General features: G+C 41.6%; 1 protein-coding gene across 2 annotated transcripts in view; it reads left to right on the forward strand.

Annotated features, from left to right (window-relative positions):
• AFF3 (ALF transcription elongation factor 3) overlaps positions 1 to 17,698 on the forward strand; it is a 579,340-nt gene that overhangs the window by 509,907 nt on the left and 51,735 nt on the right. For both annotated transcript variants that reach the window (XM_057558661.1, XM_057558662.1), the window contains exon 12: positions 13,861 to 14,047. In XM_057558661.1, the coding sequence (XP_057414644.1) occupies positions 13,861 to 14,047 (187 nt within the window). The remainder of the gene's footprint in view (positions 1 to 13,860; positions 14,048 to 17,698) is intronic.

Below are 17,698 nucleotides of genomic sequence, written 5' to 3' on the forward strand. Positions count from 1 at the left end.
AGCCTCTCTCCTCCACTAACTAGGTGTGCAGCCTTGAGTAGGTCACTTAATCTCTCTGTTTTGCCTTCTGTAAAGTAGACATAATGACTTTGCTACTTTATAGGTTTATCGTGAGGCTCAGAGGAGGGACTTGAAAAGAAAGTGCTTTGAAAAATGTTAACGAACCATATAAATTCAAGCACTTATTACTATTAAAAGTAAAGTAAGGACAAGAAATCAGATTAATTGGACTACATCCAAATTAAAGTGTTTTTGCTGCAAACAATATCATCAAGAAAGGGAAAAGACAGCCCACACACAGGAGAAAATATTTTCAAATTGTATATCTGACAAGGGACTTTTATTTAGATTATATAAAGAACTATTATAATTCATTAATGAAAATTTTTTGAAGGGAAAAAGACTTAAATAGACATCGTCCAAAGAAGACACACACATAGCCAGTAAGTACATGAAAAGATGTTCAATATCTTGAGACAAATACACATCAAAGTCACAATGAGCTCCTACTCCACACCTACCACTATGGCTAGAATCATAAAGATAGACAGTAACAGGTGTTGGCAGGCATGTAGAGAAATTAGAACCCTCATACATGCCTGGTGGGAATGCAGAATGGAACAACTGCTTTGGAAAGCCGTCTTGACAGTTCCTCAGAAGATTAAACACAGATGGGACTTCCCTGGTGGTCCAGTGGGTAAGGCTCCGTGCTCCCGGTGCAGGGGGCCCGGGTTTGATCATTCAGAGCCTTCAGTCCAGAGAAGATAGTTGGGTGGAGAATGTTCTCCGACAGGCCTTTACTTTAAAATAAGTTAATTAAATATTATTTTAGAAACCAAAAAAATATCAACAGGTCCAGGACTATTCGGAAACCAATGAATATTTGTACATTATTGTATTTTTCCTTTATTTGTGAAATGTCTTCCTCTTTGGTTGAGTCACATGTGGGTCTTTAGTCAACTGAAAGTAAAACTTTGTTCCAAATATGACCCAGAACTCCAAGCAATAACTTTTTTTTCTCTTGGTTCATCTGCAAGAGAAAATTCTTCACCCATCCCTGAAAAGAAAATCAAGTAAATCCAATAGCAGGGCTGACCCCAGAGCAGAAGAACTGACATTCCTTAGCAAGTATTATTAGTTGGGCAGTAATGCTGTAACCTCAGGAATCCTAAAAGAATGTTTTGGTGCTGTTCAAACAGAGTTCCCAAACCATGGCACCCATCTAAGCTAAGGAAGCAGAGCACCAGACAGCTGGTTAAGAATGAATGGCGGGACTTCCCTGGTGGTGCAGTGATTAAGAATCTGTCTGCCGGTGCAGGGGACACAGATTCAATCCCTGGTCCGGGAAGATCCCACATGCAGTGGAGTAATTAAGCCCGTGCGCCACAACTACTGAGCCTGAGCTCTAGATCCTGCGAGCCACAACTACTGAGTGCACCGCAACTACTGAAGCCCATGCGCCTAGAGCTTGTGCTCCGTAACAGGAGAAGCCACCGCAATGAGACGCCCGTGCATCGCAACGAAGAGGAGCCCCCGCTCGCCGCAACTACAGAAGGCCTGCATGCAGCAACGAAGACCCAATGCAGCCAAAAATAAATAAAATTTAAAAAAAAAAGAATTAATGGCTTACTGTCATTTGTAACATTTGATGTCATAAAGGTCAGAAATGTGGAACATGACAAGGGCCCCATGAGGTGACATCTGTGCTCTCTGGTGTTTGAAATTGACGATCAAGCCTTATGTTCCAAAGCCTTTCATAAAATTGGAATTTGGGCATTAGTTCTTCATTCCTTGATAGAACTATGTAAATGGCCCCATTAACTGATCAGGAGGATTTCTGGTTTCTTTGGCTTGTAACACAAAATATTCCGTATGCTACCACAGGATCAGCTTTGAAATATGAGGCATGATTTATGTCCAAGCTTATAGACCTCCTATATGACTGAATTTCTCTCCTGCTAAATGTGGCAAGTTCTGTTGACTTTTATCCTCCCCTAAGAGCGGCAGAAATTTTCCGAGACCTTAGGATATGTGCCATGCTGAGTAAGTCTTCATGACCTTAATCCCTTCCCCAAGCCATTCCCTACTCCCATCCAAGTTCCCTGCCCCTTTCTTCTCACCTTTAACAGGTTGTCTTACCCGAGCCCTTGGATTCCCCCTTCAGGCTGAAGCCACCATCCTGCCTGAAGTGTTTACATAGGCTAAACTATATCCCCCATGCTTATTTTTGGACCTAAACATCATGTTTATCCTTCTTAATTGTCATCTTGTACTGAAGAGCAATCTTCTAAATAACATTTGATTAAAGGAAGATTTAAAACTCCTACAACAATCTATTTAGAAAGTAAAGAAATGAAAAACACAGCATTTGAGGATGATCACCTGCAACCACAGGAATGTTCAAAGGCAAAATGATAGTTCCCAGAGCTTCCGTTATTAAGAAAGAATAAAAATAGCCAAGATAGGGACTTCCCTGGTGGTCCAGTGGCTAAGACTCCATGCTCCCAATGCAGGGGGCCCACGTTTGATCCCTGGTCAGGGAACTAGATCCCACATGCCACACTAAGAGTTCGTACGCCGCAACTAAAAGATCCCATGTGCCGCAACTAATACCCAGCGCAGCCAAATAAATAGATAAATATTTTTTTTAAATAGCCAAGATGAACAACTCAAGAAGTTCAAGAAGTTTATAAAAGTATTATAATCCTGAAAAATGTAGAAGGAAGCAAGGCCAGAAAATAGTCAGATTATTATATAGATCAAGAGCTGTTTCTTGGAAAATAAAATAAAATAGACAAACCCTTGGCAAATATAATAAAGAAAAAGGGAAGAGAAAACAAAATTTAGAGTAAATACAATTTTTTATTTTAAGAGACTATTATATAAATTTTGTAAAATAAACTAGAAAATATAAATTAAATAGAATTTTTTTTTTAAAAATTAACAAAATTGACAAGAGAAGAAATGGACAAACCAAGAAGTAAATTGTAAAATAAACCGAAGAACTGCCATTCTAAAAGACTTTATGACTAGGTGTTATTACTGGTGATAAGTTCTAAACTTTCAAGGAACAGATAATTCTCATACTATATAAGCTTTTCTTATAGATAGAACACTATGAAAGGTAAAACACTATCCAATATATTCTTTTAAGCTAAAACCACCATGATGCAAAGCCTGCCAAAAATTGCCCCCAAATATAAATAGATCAATGTAAATATATGTCAAGTTCACCTATAAACATAGATCTTCCCAAAATGCTAACTAAAATAGTAGCAAGCTAAATTCAATAATATAGTAGTAGAATCATCTTCCACAATGAAATAGACATTTAAAAGGTAACATATGTTCTGTTGGTGAAAAAATGAAGAACTGGAAAAAATAGGAAAGTTCAAAAAATATTTATCCTTGTAAGTCCACCATCGGAAAATATCCGCAGTTAACATTTGAGTATATATCCTTACAGTGTCTTTTCCTCTGAATAAATTTTTTATGTAATTACAATCATGCTACTTTGTAGCCAGCAGACTGTCAGGGAAAGACCATGTACAGATATCCTGTGAGGTTAGATTAGGTCCTCCACTAATTTGGCAAAGAATTCAGAAACACAGCTGAGACAGAGCTGGAACGGGTGTACCCCAGGTGCCCTTGGAGGTTGTAACAGAGTACTTAACACCTCAATCCTTTTATGCTTGGACCTCACATATCCACTCAAGAAGACTTACACAGTCTGTGTTCTTAATAATCCCATGTCTGGGCTTCCCTGGTGGCGCAGTGGTTGAGAATCTGCCTGCTAATGCAGGGGACACGGGTTCGAGCCCTGGCCTGGGAAGATCCCACATGCCGCAGAGCGGCTGGGCCCGTGAGCCACAACTGCTCAGCCTGCGCGTCTGGAGCCTGTGCTCCGCAACGAGAGAGGCCGCGACGGTGAGAGGCCCGCGCATCGCGATGAAGAGTGGCCCCCGCTTGCCACAACTGGAGAAAACCCTCGCACAGAAACGAAGACCCAACACAGCCAAAATCAATCAATCAATCAATCAATCAAACATACGCATCTGATTCAAGATCCTCATTAAAAAAAAATAATAATAATCCCATGTCAGAGCCTGTTTACAGACAGTGGGACCCTCTGATTCTTAAGCAAAACCCTGAGTCAGCGAAACCCCATCCTCTGCGCCAGGGAAAAAGCAGGGTTTAACACTTACTCCTGATCCATTTCTCTGCCATTGGATGACTGGCATACTGGAAAGCCCATTGCTTCACAAATACAGAGTGAGAATTTTTCACAACAGTAAATATTCTGGGCTAATATGTTTATAATGACTACATAGTACTGAAAAGTATTCTCATAAGGGTGTATAATCCCCTAGTGTTGGGCATTTTGGTTGTTTACAAATCCTTTCCTATTGCAAATAACATAAGAGCCTATATCCTTGTAGATAAATGTTTTCAAACATACCTGATTATTTTCATAGGGTAAATTTCTAGAAGTAGAATCTCAGCTCTGTCCCTTATTAGGATCCTTATTGTCCCTACCTAGAAGGAGACAGAATAATACCTACCCTATAAGAAGGAGACCAAGGCATAAAGTAACAACTACAAAAATCCTGAGGGTCTCTGGTCTTGAGGGAGGTATTGTCCGTTATCCTGAGTTGCTATTTTGTGTTGGGATATGACTGTTGTCCTCCCCTGGGGTCTGAGTGCTCCATTCTGATTTATTTGTAGAACTTTTCTTTGTTTGATTTTGTAGATTAATGAAAAATGTGCAGTTTTTGCATTGTCAACAAGTGGTATTGTAACTTGCATTACAGTTTCTCATAGCTGATTTCATCTACTTTTTATGATTCTGTATGGTTTCTGACAGTTACACTCTTCTCCTGGGAGAAGCTGACTCCTCTGTCCCAAGCTCTCTGCCTGGCTGAGTGTCTATCAAGTCCCTTCCCTCTCTCTCTCTCTCTCTGTCACACACACACACACACACACACACACACACACACAAGCTATGACTCTGCGGTACCTGGCAGCAAGTGAATTCTCAGCAAAGGTCACACCAGTATCATCCCTTACCCCCATGCCATTTACTCTGAACATAAATTTAAAGAACCACCCACCTTTTTATCCTTAACATTTTTCAAACCTCACTTATTTGAGTCATTTTTCTCACAAGGCTATTATATACATGTTCTTTCTAGCTTTGGTACACAGACTTTTAAAATCAGAGCTTAATTTCCACAATAATGGTTTTTAACTAAATTAAGTAATGCCTAATTTGACTGGGTGATGAAATGGGCAGTGACTATAGAAGAGACCTGCTTGGTTGTTTCATTCATCAGCTTTTGATACAGTTAATCAGAGCTGGAGGTTGGAAGTACTGAGAGAGGGTTCCTTTCCACTTGATAAATTTTTAAAAAATTTTTAGTGGAGTATAGTTCCTTTACAATGTTGTGTTAGTTTCCGGTGTACAGTAAATTGATTCAGTTATACGTATACATATATCCCCTCTTTTTTAGATTCTTTTCCCATATAGGCCATTACAGAGTATTGGGTAGAGTTTCCTGTGCTATACAGTAGATCCTTATTAGTTATCTATTTTATATATAGTAGTGTGTATATGTCCATCCCAGTCTCCCAATTTATCCCTCCTCCCCCTTATCCCCCGGTAACCATAGGTTTGTTTTCTACCTCTGTGACTCTGTTTCTGTTTTGTAAATAAGTTCATTGTATCATTCTTTTTTAGATTCCATATATAAGCAATATCATATGATATTTGTCTTTCTCTGTCTAACTTCACTCAGTATGAAAATCTCTAGGTCCATCCATGTTGCTGCAAATGGCATTATTTCATTCTTTTTTATGGCTGAGTAATATTCTATTATATATATGTACCTCATCTTCTTCATCCATTCCTCTGTTGATGGACATTTAGCTTGCTTCCATGTCCTGACTATTGTAAATAGTGCTGCAGTGAACATTGGGGTGCATGTGTCTTTTCGAATTATGGTTTTCTCCAGATATATGCCCAGGAGTGGGATTGCTGGATCATATGGTAGCTCTATTTTTAGTTTTTTAAGGAACCTTCATACTGTTCTCCACAGTGGCTGTACCCATTTACATTCCCACCAACAGTGTAGGAGGGTTCCTTTTTCTCCACACCCTCTCCAGCATTTATTGTTTGTAGATTTTTTGATGATGGCCATTCTGACTGGTGTGAGGTGAAACCTCATTGTAGCTTTCGTTTGTATTTCTCTAATAATTAGTGATGTTGAGCATCTTTTCATGTGCTTTTTGGCCATCTGTATGTCTTCTTTGGAGAAATGTCTATTTAGATCTTCCACCCACTTTTTGAGTGGGTTGTTTGATATTGAGCTGCATGAGCTGTTTGTATATTTTGGAGATTAATCCCTTGTCAGTTGCTTCATTTGCAAATATTTTCTCCCATTCTGAGGGTTGTCTTTTCGTTTTGTTTATAGTTTCCTTTGTTGTGCAAAAGCTTTTAAGTTTAATTAGGTCCCATTTGTTTATTTTTGTTTTTATTCTCATTACTCTAGGAGGTGGATCAAAAAGATGTTGCTGTGATTTATGTCAAAGAGTGTTCTGCCTATGTTTCCCTCTAATAGTTCTATAGTATCTGGCCTTACATTTGGGTCTTTAATCCATTTTGACTTTATTTTTGTGTTTGGTGTTCGGGAGTGTTCTAATTTCATTTGTTTACATGTAGCTGTCCAGTTTTCCTAGCACTGCTTATTGAAGAGACCGTCTTTTATCCATTGTATATCCTTGCCTCCTTTGTCATAGATTAGGTGACCATAGGAGTGTGGGTTTATCTCTGGGCTTTCTATCCTGTTCCATTGATCTATATTTCTGTTTTTGTGTCCATACCATACTGTTTTGATTACTGTAGCTTTGTAGTATAGTCTAAAATCAGCTCCGTTTTTCTTTCTCAAGACTACTATGACTATTCGTGGTCTTTTGTGTTTCCACACAAATTGTAAAATTTTTTGTTTTAATTATGTGAAAAATGCCATTGGTAATTTGATAGGGATTGCATTGACTCTGTAGATTGCTTTGGGTAGTATAGTCATTTTTACAATATTGATTTTTCCAATCCAAGAACATGGTATATCTCTCCATCTGTTTGTGACATCTTTGATTTCTTTCATCATTATCTTACAGTTTTCTGAGTACAGGTCTTTTGCCTCCTTAGGTAGGTTTATTTCTGGGTATTTTATTCTTTCTGATGCAATGGTAAATGGATTGTTTCCTTAATTTCTCTTTCTGATATTTCACTGTTAGTGTATAGGAATGCAAGAGATTTCTGTGTATTAATTTTGTATCCTGCACCTTTACCAAGTTCATTGATGAGCTCTAGCAGTTTTCTGGTAGCATCTTTAGGATTTTCTATGTATAGTGTCATGTCATCTGCAAACAGTGACAGCTTTACTTCTTCTTTTCCAATTTGAGTTCCTTTTATTTCTTTTTCTTCTCTGATTGCCAAGGTCGGGAATTCCAAAACTATGTTGAATAGTAGTGGTGACTACACCACTACAAGACAAGGAACATCCTTGTCTTGTTCCTGATCTTAGAGGAAAAGCTTTCAGTTTTTCACCGTTGCGAATGATGTTTGCTGTGGGTTTATAATATATGGGCTTTATTGTGTTTAGGTAGGTTCCCTCTATGCCCACTTTCTGGAGAGTTTTTATCATAAATGAGTGTTGAATTTTGTCAAAGGCGTTTTCTGCATCTATTGCGATGATCATATGGTTTTTATTCTTCAGTTTGTTGATGTGGTGTATCACATCGGTTGACTTGCGTATATTGAAGAATCCTTGCATCCCTGGGATAAATCCCCCTTGATCATGTTGTATGATTCTTTTTAATGTGTTGTTGGATTCAGTTTGCTAGTATTTTGTTGAGGATTTTTGCATCTATGTTCATCAGTGATATTGGCCTGTAATTTTCTTTTTTTGTTATATCTTTGTCTGGTTTTGGTATCAGGGCGATAGTGGCCTCATAGAATGAGCTTGGGAGTGTTCCTTCCTCTGCAATTTTTTTGGAAGAGTTTCCGAAGGGTAGGTGTTAACTCTTCTCTAAATGTTTAATAGAGTTTGCCTGTGAAGCCATTTGGTCCTAGGCTTTTGTTAGTTGGAAGAGTTTTAATCATAGTTCAATTTCAGTACTTGTGATTGGTTTGTTCATATTTTCTCTTTCTTCCTGGTTCAGTCTTGGAAGGTTGCACCTTTCTAAGAGTTTGTCCATTCCTTCTAGGTTGTCCATTTTATTGGCATATATAGTTGCTTGTAGTAGTCTCTAATGATCCTTTGTATTTCTGAGGTGTCCGTTGTAACTTCTCCTTTTTAATTTTAAATTTTAAAATTTCTAATTTTCTTGATTTGAGTCCTCTTCCTTTTTTTCTTAGTGAGTCTGACTAAAGGCTTATCAACTTTATCTTCTCAAAGAACCAGCTTTTAGTTTCATTGATCTTTGCTATTGTTTTCTTTGTCTCTATTTCAGTTATTTCTGCTCTGATCTTTATGATTCCTTTCCTTCTACTAACTTTGGGTTTTGTTTGTTCTTCTTTCTCTAGTTGCTTTAAGTGTAAGGTTAGGTTGTTTATTTGAGGTTTTTCTTATTGAATCAGTAATTTTTTTTTAAATTTTAGATGTTTAAATAAGTGGACTGAGAGAATAAGTGTATTTGGCTAACCTCTTGTTTGTCCCTGCTAACCTGAATCCCTGAGAGAGGCGAAACTCCTGGTTGGGGTCTTTTTGTGTCTCTTCTAAATGGAACCATCTTAGGCTTTCAGAAGGTGTAAGAGTAAGGCATAGATTAGCGAGTCTCAAACTGGTACCCCACAGGCCTCATCTGACCTACAGATGTGTCTCATTGCAAAAAATAAAATGAAACTTTTCATTGTTAAAAATTCTCAAATTAGTTACTAGCGTTTTAAAATCAGGAGATTTGATATAAACATCAGGATTTGGGGCTTCCTCTGAAAAATAAAATTGAAAGATTTGGTAACACTGGCTCTCATTTCCACGTGGCAGAGATCTGCTGGCCTGGGGAAGCAGTAGGCCAGTCAGGACTATCCAGCTTGACACTTTCCCACTGGGGAGCCAAGGGTCCACTGTCTTGATCATCGTGTGTTAGGCATTTGTTTCTCTTCTAACTGGACACTTCACTCATTTATGCTACTTGCCTGACCCCTATAGGTTTTGGATTTTCAACCAGTGATGTAGATAGTAGCTCTCTAAGTCATCTCTTTTATGAAATCTTTGGCAGCCCCAAAGCAACAGAAAAACTACATATGTGAATATATGAACATCTCATAGGCTATTTCATAGTATAATAAAATGCATTGACTTACTTTGTCAAGAATCATTTTTCTTTCATTCATTCAGTTGATAGTTGTTGAGAACCTATTCATGCCTCACCCCCTGCTAGCACTGGGGATACAAGGATAAAGTAGATAATTCCTATCCTTAGTATGGTAGGGGCTACAAAAGAAAAATAGGTGATGTGCTAAGGGGCTCAGGGGAGGAAATATTAACTATGCCTGGGGGAATTGAGGAAAACTTTACAGAATAGGGTAATATTGCAACCAAGTCCTGAAGAGTGAGTTGGAGGTACCCAGAAGAAGAAAGGGAGAGATGGCTTCGTGGCATAGAAAATAGCGCACGCAAAGGCACGCAGATTGTCAAAACGGTGAGAAATTTATTATAGATAAGGTTTGGGGGTGCACCCTATGAGGTGTGGCTGAAGATTTGATTGAGGCCAGACCATGAAGAGCTTCAAAAACTATGTTTAATAGAAGACTTGTTCCTGGAGGTATCACAGGGCTAACAAAAACTTTTAGTACAAGACCAACAGTCCTATCAGCGAACCTCCTTGTGCCAGCTTTCCATTTTCATGTCTCATTATGTGATTATAATTTTAGATCAGTTAATATCAATAGAGATGCCAACAGTAAAGGAACACCATTGCCAGGGCACCGATTACAGTTTAGAAATCAAGCATGTGTTGAGTTCATCCGGAGTGTTGAATGGGAAGGAGCTGGGACCTCTTCTAAATTATTAACCTTTCGTCCATCAAAGGTTGTGGCGTGCCCACAGGCTGTTGGGCATCACGACCATCCACACGGTGCCCACCGGGCACAGAGCCTGCCACCAAGTTCCTTGTTAGTTCAAAGCTCGTGAACAACTTTGGATATTTACCCAGACCCCACAATATACTTGGCAGGAGCACCCATGGCTGTAAGATCCAGGCATGTAGGTTCCAGATCTCTTCTTTTACTGTCTGTATTCAGATTCAGCCCAGGCCAGATTCGGAAAAGAATGTGCCACTGCAGCCAAAGGAGGGGACACAGCAAGCAGATCATTTAGAATAAAGCTGGGACTCTCCCAAACGTGTGTTTGGTCTTGGCCACTCACAAAACCAGCAAAACATTTCATGAAATCAAAATACCAAAAGTAAATAAACCATCCAGGGGAGAACTGGGCTTATATAGCAGATGAAATTTAGGGTACATTTAAAGACATTCTGTGCAAGGAAGAGGTGTTAACATTGGAAAAGCACAAGAGGGGCTGAAATCCCCCTTAAGTGTTTGTTTTTTTTTTTATTAGAAAAGAGAGATTGTAACCTTTTTGAAAGGTTAAATCCTTTTTCCTTTAACTCATTAACCTAGCGATAGACTTTTTTCTATTGATTCTTTCGTTTAGTAATCACAGGAGAACACCTATTACGCCCCAGGCACTGTGCTAAGTTTGGTGACGCAAAGGCTTTTATTCCACGGCCTCAATGATGTTTTCATGCCCACATGTTCCTGCAACAGCAGAGGGTCCAAGAACTCTCCTAAAACTTGGCCAATGCTGTGTCATCATGTCAGTCAATCCATGTCATCGTTTCAGAATAAAGTTGCTTTTTTAATTGAGTTGAAAGAATTGTTAGCGTCTTTGGTACGGAAACATGACAGCTAGTAAGCACACCAAACTTTGCAGTTTGCAATTTTAAATACATAAAGCTTCAAGTCTTCTTTCAGGAGGGTCTGTCTGATGTGTCTTCTTCCATCTTCTTGATTCCATGACTCCAGAGAGCCTCCCTGGCTTAACTGAGCCCATCCTTCTCTTAGTTCTTATCTGCAGTGATGACCACCCCCGGCTTCTTTGTTCTGCCACGCTGGCTGCTATAGCTCCCCCAGCAGAGGCAAAGCAACTGCACGCGTTCATGGCAAGAGCAGCCATTGTGCTGAGTCCTGAATGACCAGCTGTCCCCCAGAGACCCACAAAAAGGCTAGTTAATGGAGCAGGCTTTCTGGAGGTAGGGCTAGTTACCTCGATCCCACGACTGGAGTCACCAGAGCCCTTGCACACGAGCCTGCCCCCCATCCTTGACGTGGATTGCTTCCAGCGACACTGTCTCCACCGGGACCATTGAAACATGAATGTATTCGGCCCTGACTCCAGAGGACTGGGGCCTCACAGCGCTTCAAAGCAAAGCAGGAAGAAAACCTGAAATTCTTGGCTCTCCCGACGGTTTCAAAAACAAATAATAATTATGCCAGTAAAACTGTCGTTTTAAGTCAATTTCCTAATTTAAGGAAGGAAAACATAAAACTCTAAGGCTTTTCTGCCAATCTAATTCAGATCAGAGACTCTGTCTCGCTGGGCTAGTGGGTCTCATTACGATAGGACAGCAGTCAGAAAAGGAAGGCGGCACAGGAACTGTTTAATGGATATTTTCCCAGAAATTAAAGTGCAGCTTTTCAAAAGACAGTCACCTTGCGGTGCAAGCCTCAGGGAACCGCACACACGTTGCTGCCTCTGCCGCAAACACAGCAACCAGGTGCACACAGCAGCGGCCTCAGTGTCCTTTGTTGTCGGAATGAAAGCGGGAGAATGTACCGCTTGGTGCTCGAAGCCTTTGACCATCATATAAAACCAATCAGAATGCTCTTTATTTCTCTTAATTTCCTAGTCTTCAGCAAATGTCATTCCAGAGTGTGGCAGGGAGACAGATCTCTTTCCTCCACCATGTGTTGTTTGGCTCTGGGGAGTTTTTACGTTTTGGTTGGTTTGTTTGGGTTGGGGTGGGTTTTTGTCTGTTTGTTTTTGGAGTTTTTCCCCAGTGTTTGGGGGACTTACTGACACACTGATAACATGGATCCCAGCCATTCGTGTTCAGTCACAATCTAATAGCCTTTTTTTTTTTTTTAATGACTCCATTGATAGTAGCCATTTCGACTCAGCCGCCAGGAAAGATGGATTTTAGTTCATAAGGGAAGAAAGAAATATTACAACACTTTGATCACTAACCGTCCCTTCCCAGCCTCTGTAAAAAGATCCAGGATCCCTCACTCAACACCAGAACAAACAGCAGGCTGGAATAGGAATTGTTGCAGCTCAGGCAAGGCGTAAAGGTGCAGATGTTGTCTGACGTTGAAGAATTTTGTCAGACAGTAGGTATGGACCATGACATTGGCAGAAGAAATAAAAACCACTAGGGAAGGTTATGTTCAAACTCCATTTTTCCCTAAGCCTGCAGTTCAAAACAGTGCTTTGACTTTCAGGTACATCCTGTAAGATAGTTTCTTGTCTTATCATTCCTCTGGGAGAAGCAAGGTTCCAGTGAGTTTTAAACACCGCCCCCCCCTCCCTGTCCCAACACTGAGGATTTATGAGACTCTGTCCTTGAGCAAAGCATTTGTCAAAGATTTAAGGGGCGGGTGAAAAGGGTCCTTTACCTTGTCCTGGCTGCTTTGCACTCGAGACCATAAACTCTGACAAGCTCCCTCAGCCCTGGGCCTTCACTCGCATTCATCCTGTTGAAGCAGTGGTCCCAGCTGGAAGGGGCAAGCAGATATTTGCTGACTCAACATTTAAAAAGTGGTCACTGCATTTTCTGGGTTAAGAGTTTGACCTCGAAAAAACAGTCAGGTGTGTTTCAATGCAATTAATAAAGGACTTTGAAGATGTTGACTATTATGTGAGTATTGAAACTTTCTTTTTGGCTGACTGTTTGGGTGGATGTGTGTGATTTGCATTTTTGTGGTTAATTAATTACCATGAGAAGTGTCCATGTTTCCTGTTCTCTTTGAGTCTATAATTTGAGTATGTAACTTTCTGGCAAATTTCAGCAGGGATATGGACATCGAGTATAATTCAAAATAGTATTGCTATTAGCCACTGTACTGGGGTTGAATTTTAAAGTCTAGAATATTTAAAAATGTGTGAGTGAGGGATCTTCAGTTCTTTAATAAAGAGCTCAAAGGAAAATTACTGTTTATACAGCAAGCAGGCTCCTGTAAAGACTACAGGACTCGACTCTGTGGGCAGGAAGAGGTGGGAAGCAAGACAACTTTGTCGGTCCCGCCGTCTCCGGAACCTTCCAGCAGGCCGTGAGAGCACAGAGCAGGACACTGTGCCCTTCCTCACAGCCCACTTCCTAAAATAAAGCAAACAGACATTTTCGTTCTTTACAAAATATTTCAAGCATTTTAGATTTCCTTGCCTTTTTGTCAGTGATTGGAATCGGGAATGCGTTTGAAAAGCCATTCCCAGAAATAGGAGCAAAAGAGAAACAGTCCTTCTGCAATTACACCACCTTCCCCTCTAAAATGATCACACAAACTAGTCACACTGACGAGTGCCTGATTACCAAGTGGCACCGACTTTCACTCCCAGTTTAATTTCTGTGCATCCATTGTTTTAACTGTGAGGCTGCTTTGACCTTGACGGTGGCTCTGGAGCTTCAGGTGACGCTGACAGATGCGCAGGCTGGTGGAACAACAGCTCGCTCCGTGGTGTATGCGTGTTTGCTCACTCGGCTTTCCTTCCCTCTCCTTCCCGGGGCCCTGTGGGCTGGCAGTGCCGGGCTCCCGCAGGCCAACTGCAGGCCCTCCGTGCCCTCCAGCAAGGGCAGCAGCAGCGGTAGCAGCAGCAGCGGGAGCAGCTCCTCCAGCGACTCGGAGAGCAGCTCGGGATCTGACTCAGAGAGCGAGAGCAGCTCCAGCGAGAGTGAGGGCAGCAAGCCTCCCCACTACTCCAGCCCGGAGGTAAGGACACGCTGGCCTCTGAGCACCTCCCCTGCCTGCTTCTCCCCAACCCGGTGAGCGAAGTCAGTCTTCCTCCCAGTGTGGTTCTCACACCTTCTGCTCCTCCAACCTCAGTGCTATGACGCTGGCCTGCGAGCCGCCGTGACCTCTCTAGGCCACCACCTCCTGGCAGCCTGCCAGGGTTGGTTTAGGCTCATTTCCCCCAGCCCCTCCTCACGGTGCTCCTAATCACAGAGCTTCCTTTGAAGTCTAGAAACTTCATCTCTTATGGTCCAAAATTCTCTATCTTGACTTCCAGAACTTTCCAAGTATGCTGTAAACATCACTGACTGGAAATAACCTGAGGATCGGGTCTCCCTAAGGGTCAGCCGAGGCAATAAGCAGACAGGGCAGCTCCCCGCCTGGAAGTGTGAGCCCCCATAAATCATGGGGAAAGGAGTTTTGTGGATTAGACATGGTTAGAATCTTACCTTTTTTCAGTTCATCACAGATTAGGAGAACAAGGACTATAAATATGAATAAAACCTCCTTTGTTTTCTTTGTGAAAATATGAAAAGGAAAATTAGCATCAACTTACAAATACTAATGAAAACTTTTATAGCTATGATGAGTATCTGTGTGGAAGATTCAGGTGCCTCGTATAAAAATATTATAAGGTCCCAATAAAAGCCATTGCTACTTCTACTTTAAAGGGGAAAAAGGGGGAAATTTAATAGTAATTCAGAGCATGGATTCTTGAGAGACGGCTGAGAGCACACTTCTCTAATCCCTGGATCTGTAAGGGTAGACTTTGATTTCTAAAGAGGGAATAAAATATGCTTCTTGAGTGTATAAACATTTGATGTTACTGTGGCTCATAGGATTTAACTTTTTACCTACAACCTTCTGTACCACTCTGGGCCCAAATTTCTAAATATGCTCTAAAATGAAACCAAACCCACATATGCAAACCTTGGTGGTAAGAGGTTTTTTTTTTTTTTATTTTTTTTTTGCCGCACCACAATGCGTGTGGATCTTAGTTCCCTGACCAGGGATCGAACCTGTGACCCCTGCAGTGGAAGTGTGGAGTCTTAACCACTGGACCCCCAGGGAAGTCCCCAGGAGCACCTTTAAAGGCCAGCAAGACCCATGTTTCCAGCTTGTGTACCTGTGTCTCTGTCTCTCTCCCTTTCCCTGCCTATCTTTCTATCCCTATCTCCTTATTTAAGGGGAAGGCCCTTAGCAACATTAACCTATAAAAGCCATATGTTGATATAATCCTGACTTTTCCCAGAAGCTAAATTATTTTTCCTTCTTCATCATTTCATTCATTCATCCATTCATTCACTCATTTAGTGTTCTTTCAACGAAGATCTATTGAGTCTCTGCCACAGATACGATGCTTGGCCCTGAGAGACAGCAGTGATCTGACAGAGAAGGTTCCTGTCTTCACGGAGCTGATATTCTAATAGGAATAATTTGAAACAAACAAAAATACAGGAGTTAAATAAAACAGAGGCGTTAACCGGGCTTCTTCAGAGCCAGCTTTATGCTCTAATTTGTTGAAAAACTCCAGAATATTTAGTAGAAAGAACTGGGTTCCAGGGACATCGCAAGAGCCAAGGGGGACAGTGGCAGTGGATTAAAAGCGTTAGGGTCTGTGAATGTTACCTCTACCCCAGGCTCTTTGTGACTTTGAAGGTTAAATTCAGGAAAGTTGAGTCTCATTTGCACGCTGAAATGTGACTCCTGGAGTTTCTAGGTGAGGCTGAAAGCAGCCTCGGAGAAGTACAGCTATAAAGGGCTTTAAGCAGATTCTCTCTAAATGTCACTGAGATAATTACAAAGACTTGAGCTCTTTGGTGATGAAAGGAAGCACTTGCCATTTCTTGTTTCTTCCAGCAGCTACCAGAGGCCCCTAGCTGAGGAGGAGGAGGGGAGTCAGCTAACCCAGGCCTCAAAGTTTAAGTTGCCTGAGGCCACGTGTAGCTTTCAACTCCTGGCTTCTCTGTGCAGGGGGAGTGCAGGAGTGACAAGAGATATAGCCACACTGCAGGTGACTTCTTTCTGCTGGAAAGGAATGTATTCCTTGGAATAAAAGTAAGGTTTCTTTTAACATTTTTCCCAAGGTGACTAGAGACACACGCCCTTCAGAAATACAATGAGGGAATTCCCTGGTGATCCAGTGGTTAGGACTCCGCATTTTCACTGCCAAGGGCGTGGGTGTGATCCCTGGTCGGGGAGCTAAGATCCCAGAAGCCATGTGGCATGGCCAAAAATTAAAAAAAAAAAAAAAAAAAATTAGAAAAGAAATACAGTGAGTTTGCAGAATGAAAGTCGCAAAGAGGGGAAGCATTACCTGCCGAGTCTCCAAGGCATCTCTGCTTTCTTCTGGCTGAGCTGGCCCAGGACCCCTTAAAGAGAGCAGTGAGACCCCTTTTCCTTTCCCCCCACAGGACAATCCAGCTCTTTATAGCCACACACCTCACATTCCGTTGTGAAGACCTGTTTACGCTGCTTTGCGGCAGAACATTTGTGGCCCTCCTTTCCTTCCTGGAAATACCCTGATGTGAAAGCAGGAGACCCTCATGATATCCCAAGACACCTGCATTCTCCCCCCCAACGTCCAGCACTGGACACCCACTTGGCTCTCCTGAGTTTCATCGAGCTGTTGTTTATGGCCGTGGCTATAGAAAGCCACTGCATTTCACATGAATCACCACAGTATAACCCCTTGTCTGCAAGCTAGCACGGAAGAGACCCCGAAAACAGTATTTCCATCGCTGCAGACCCCCTCTCTATGGCCTGACGTCTGCTTGCTTGTCCTCAGCCTAATTGTTTTCATTTGAGTTGTATCTTCCCTTTCACGCCCGAGCTTCACAGTGGGGAGCGCCTTGCCCTTCAGTTAGCACGTTTACACCAGCACACAGAGCTCCTTAGACCGGTGTTCCCCAAGTAAAGGATGCTGCAGGGACAAGAGCCTGGTCACAGGATTTTGAGGAGATCCAGAATAAAGTAGGTTTCACCTGTTTCTTTACCATAGGGCATCATTCATCACTTAATTTTGCTCATGTAAACAGTGTTCTCCATTGTGGCATTTTCCAAATGTATCTGACCATGGAAACCTTTCTTTATGGGATATATGAACTCAAAGCACATTTTGGAAAATGCTGCCCTAGATTGTTCTTGAAAATCAGCAGGTACAGGATACAAGTTATTCATTGATTCAGCAGGCTTCTCCTTAATTAGGCATCTGTGGGGTATGTGGCAGTGGGTGCTCTGAAGGGTATAGATGAAGTGGAGACTAAAGTACACGGTGGAGAGCTTATACACTAATCAGAGGGAAGATTGATCAGAGAGGAGAGTCCTGGATGGAAATACAAAGCAGCAAGCCAGGAAACAATCAAATGCACTGGGCAGAAACCCTGATGGACAGCTCAGGAAGTGGACCAGAGCCAGCAGCGTGGCAGGAAAGGGACCCCAAGCCCTGAGTTCACCCTCCTCCCCTGCCACCTAATTCTTGGCTGTTTGAGCTTCCTTGGCCACAATTGTTTCATCCCCGAAATGGCAGATAATCCCATGCCGTCTAATATGTGACGTCGTTCTGAGGAACAAGTGATACAAATGGAGTGACAGCTCATTGTGAGTCATTATTAGTAGGAGCAGAGTCAT

Source organism: Balaenoptera acutorostrata, chromosome 12, assembly GCF_949987535.1.
Source record: "Balaenoptera acutorostrata chromosome 12, mBalAcu1.1, whole genome shotgun sequence".
Classification (NCBI taxonomy): domain Eukaryota; kingdom Metazoa; phylum Chordata; class Mammalia; order Artiodactyla; family Balaenopteridae; genus Balaenoptera; species Balaenoptera acutorostrata.